Source organism: Pyrgilauda ruficollis, unplaced genomic scaffold, assembly GCF_017590135.1.
Source record: "Pyrgilauda ruficollis isolate IOZ18807 unplaced genomic scaffold, ASM1759013v1 scaffold1332, whole genome shotgun sequence".
NCBI classification, from domain to species: domain Eukaryota; kingdom Metazoa; phylum Chordata; class Aves; order Passeriformes; family Passeridae; genus Pyrgilauda; species Pyrgilauda ruficollis.
In genome coordinates, this window is record NW_024511789.1 from 1,192 (window position 1) to 2,240 (window position 1,049).

A 1,049-nucleotide genomic window follows, 5' to 3' on the forward strand; every position below is an offset into this window, starting at 1 on the left:
GAAAGGAAAGGAAATTGATGATAAAGTGTGGTGGCTGCTGACAGCCCCGGCACAGCTCCTGTCCCTGGTCACCAACGCAGCCCCAGGAGCGGAGAAGGAGCCCCAGATCCCATGCCAGGGTGGGGAGGTGAACCCCCAGAGCAGAGCCTGGCACGGGCAGTGCCCATCAGAGCCTGGCACGGGCACTGTCCATCAGAGCCTGGCACGGGGAGTGCCCATCAGGGCCTGGCACGGGGAGTGCCCATCAGAGCCTGGCACGGGCACTGTCCATCAGCCTGGCACGGGCAGTGCCCATCAGCCTGGCACGGGCACTGCCCATCAGAGCCTGGCACGGGCAGTGCCCATCAGCCTGGCACGGGCACTGTCCATCAGAGCCTGGCACGGGGAGTGTCCATCTGAGCCTGGCACGGGCACTGCCCATCAGAGCCTGGCATGGGCACTGTCCATCAGAGCCTGGCACGGGGAGTGTCCATCTGAGCCTGGCACGGGCAGTGCCCATCAGAGCCTGGCACGGGCACTGTCCATCAGAGCCTGGCACGGGGAGTGTCCATCTGAGCCTGGCACGGGCACTGCCCATCAGAGCCTGGCATGGGCACTGTCCATCAGAGCCTGGCACGGGGAGTGTCCATCAGGGCCTGGCACGGGCACTGTCCATCAGCCTGGCACGGGCACTGCCCATCAGAGCCTGGCATGGGCACTGCCCATCAGAGCCTGGCACGGGGAGTGCCCATCAGAGCCTGGCACGGGCAGTGCCCATCAGAGCCTGGCACGGGCAGTGCCCATCAGAGCCTGGCACGGGCACTGTCCATCAGAGCCTGGCACGGGCAGTGCCCATCGGTGCCCTCTGTGCCCCCAGGTGCTGGCCACCGACATGTCCAAGCACATGAGCCTCCTGGCTGACCTCAAGACCATGGTGGAGACCAAGAAGGTGACCAGCTCGGGGGTCCTGCTGCTGGACAACTACACCGACCGCATGCAGGTGGGGCAGGGCGGCCCGGGGGTCCCCAGGGGGGGTTCAGGGGGCCTGGGGGGGGTTCAGGGGTCCTGGG

The 1,049-nt window shown here is 67.0% G+C and overlaps 1 protein-coding gene across 1 annotated transcript in view; it reads left to right on the forward strand.

Moving 5' to 3' along the window:
• Positions 1-1,049, forward strand: part of LOC121349144 (cAMP-specific 3',5'-cyclic phosphodiesterase 4A-like) — a gene marked incomplete at both ends in the record, with an annotated part of 3,436 nt that overhangs the window by 1,142 nt on the left and 1,245 nt on the right. The window contains one exon of the mRNA XM_041459269.1: positions 857-979. Within this exon, the coding sequence (XP_041315203.1) occupies positions 857-979 (123 nt within the window). The remainder of the gene's footprint in view (positions 1-856; positions 980-1,049) is intronic.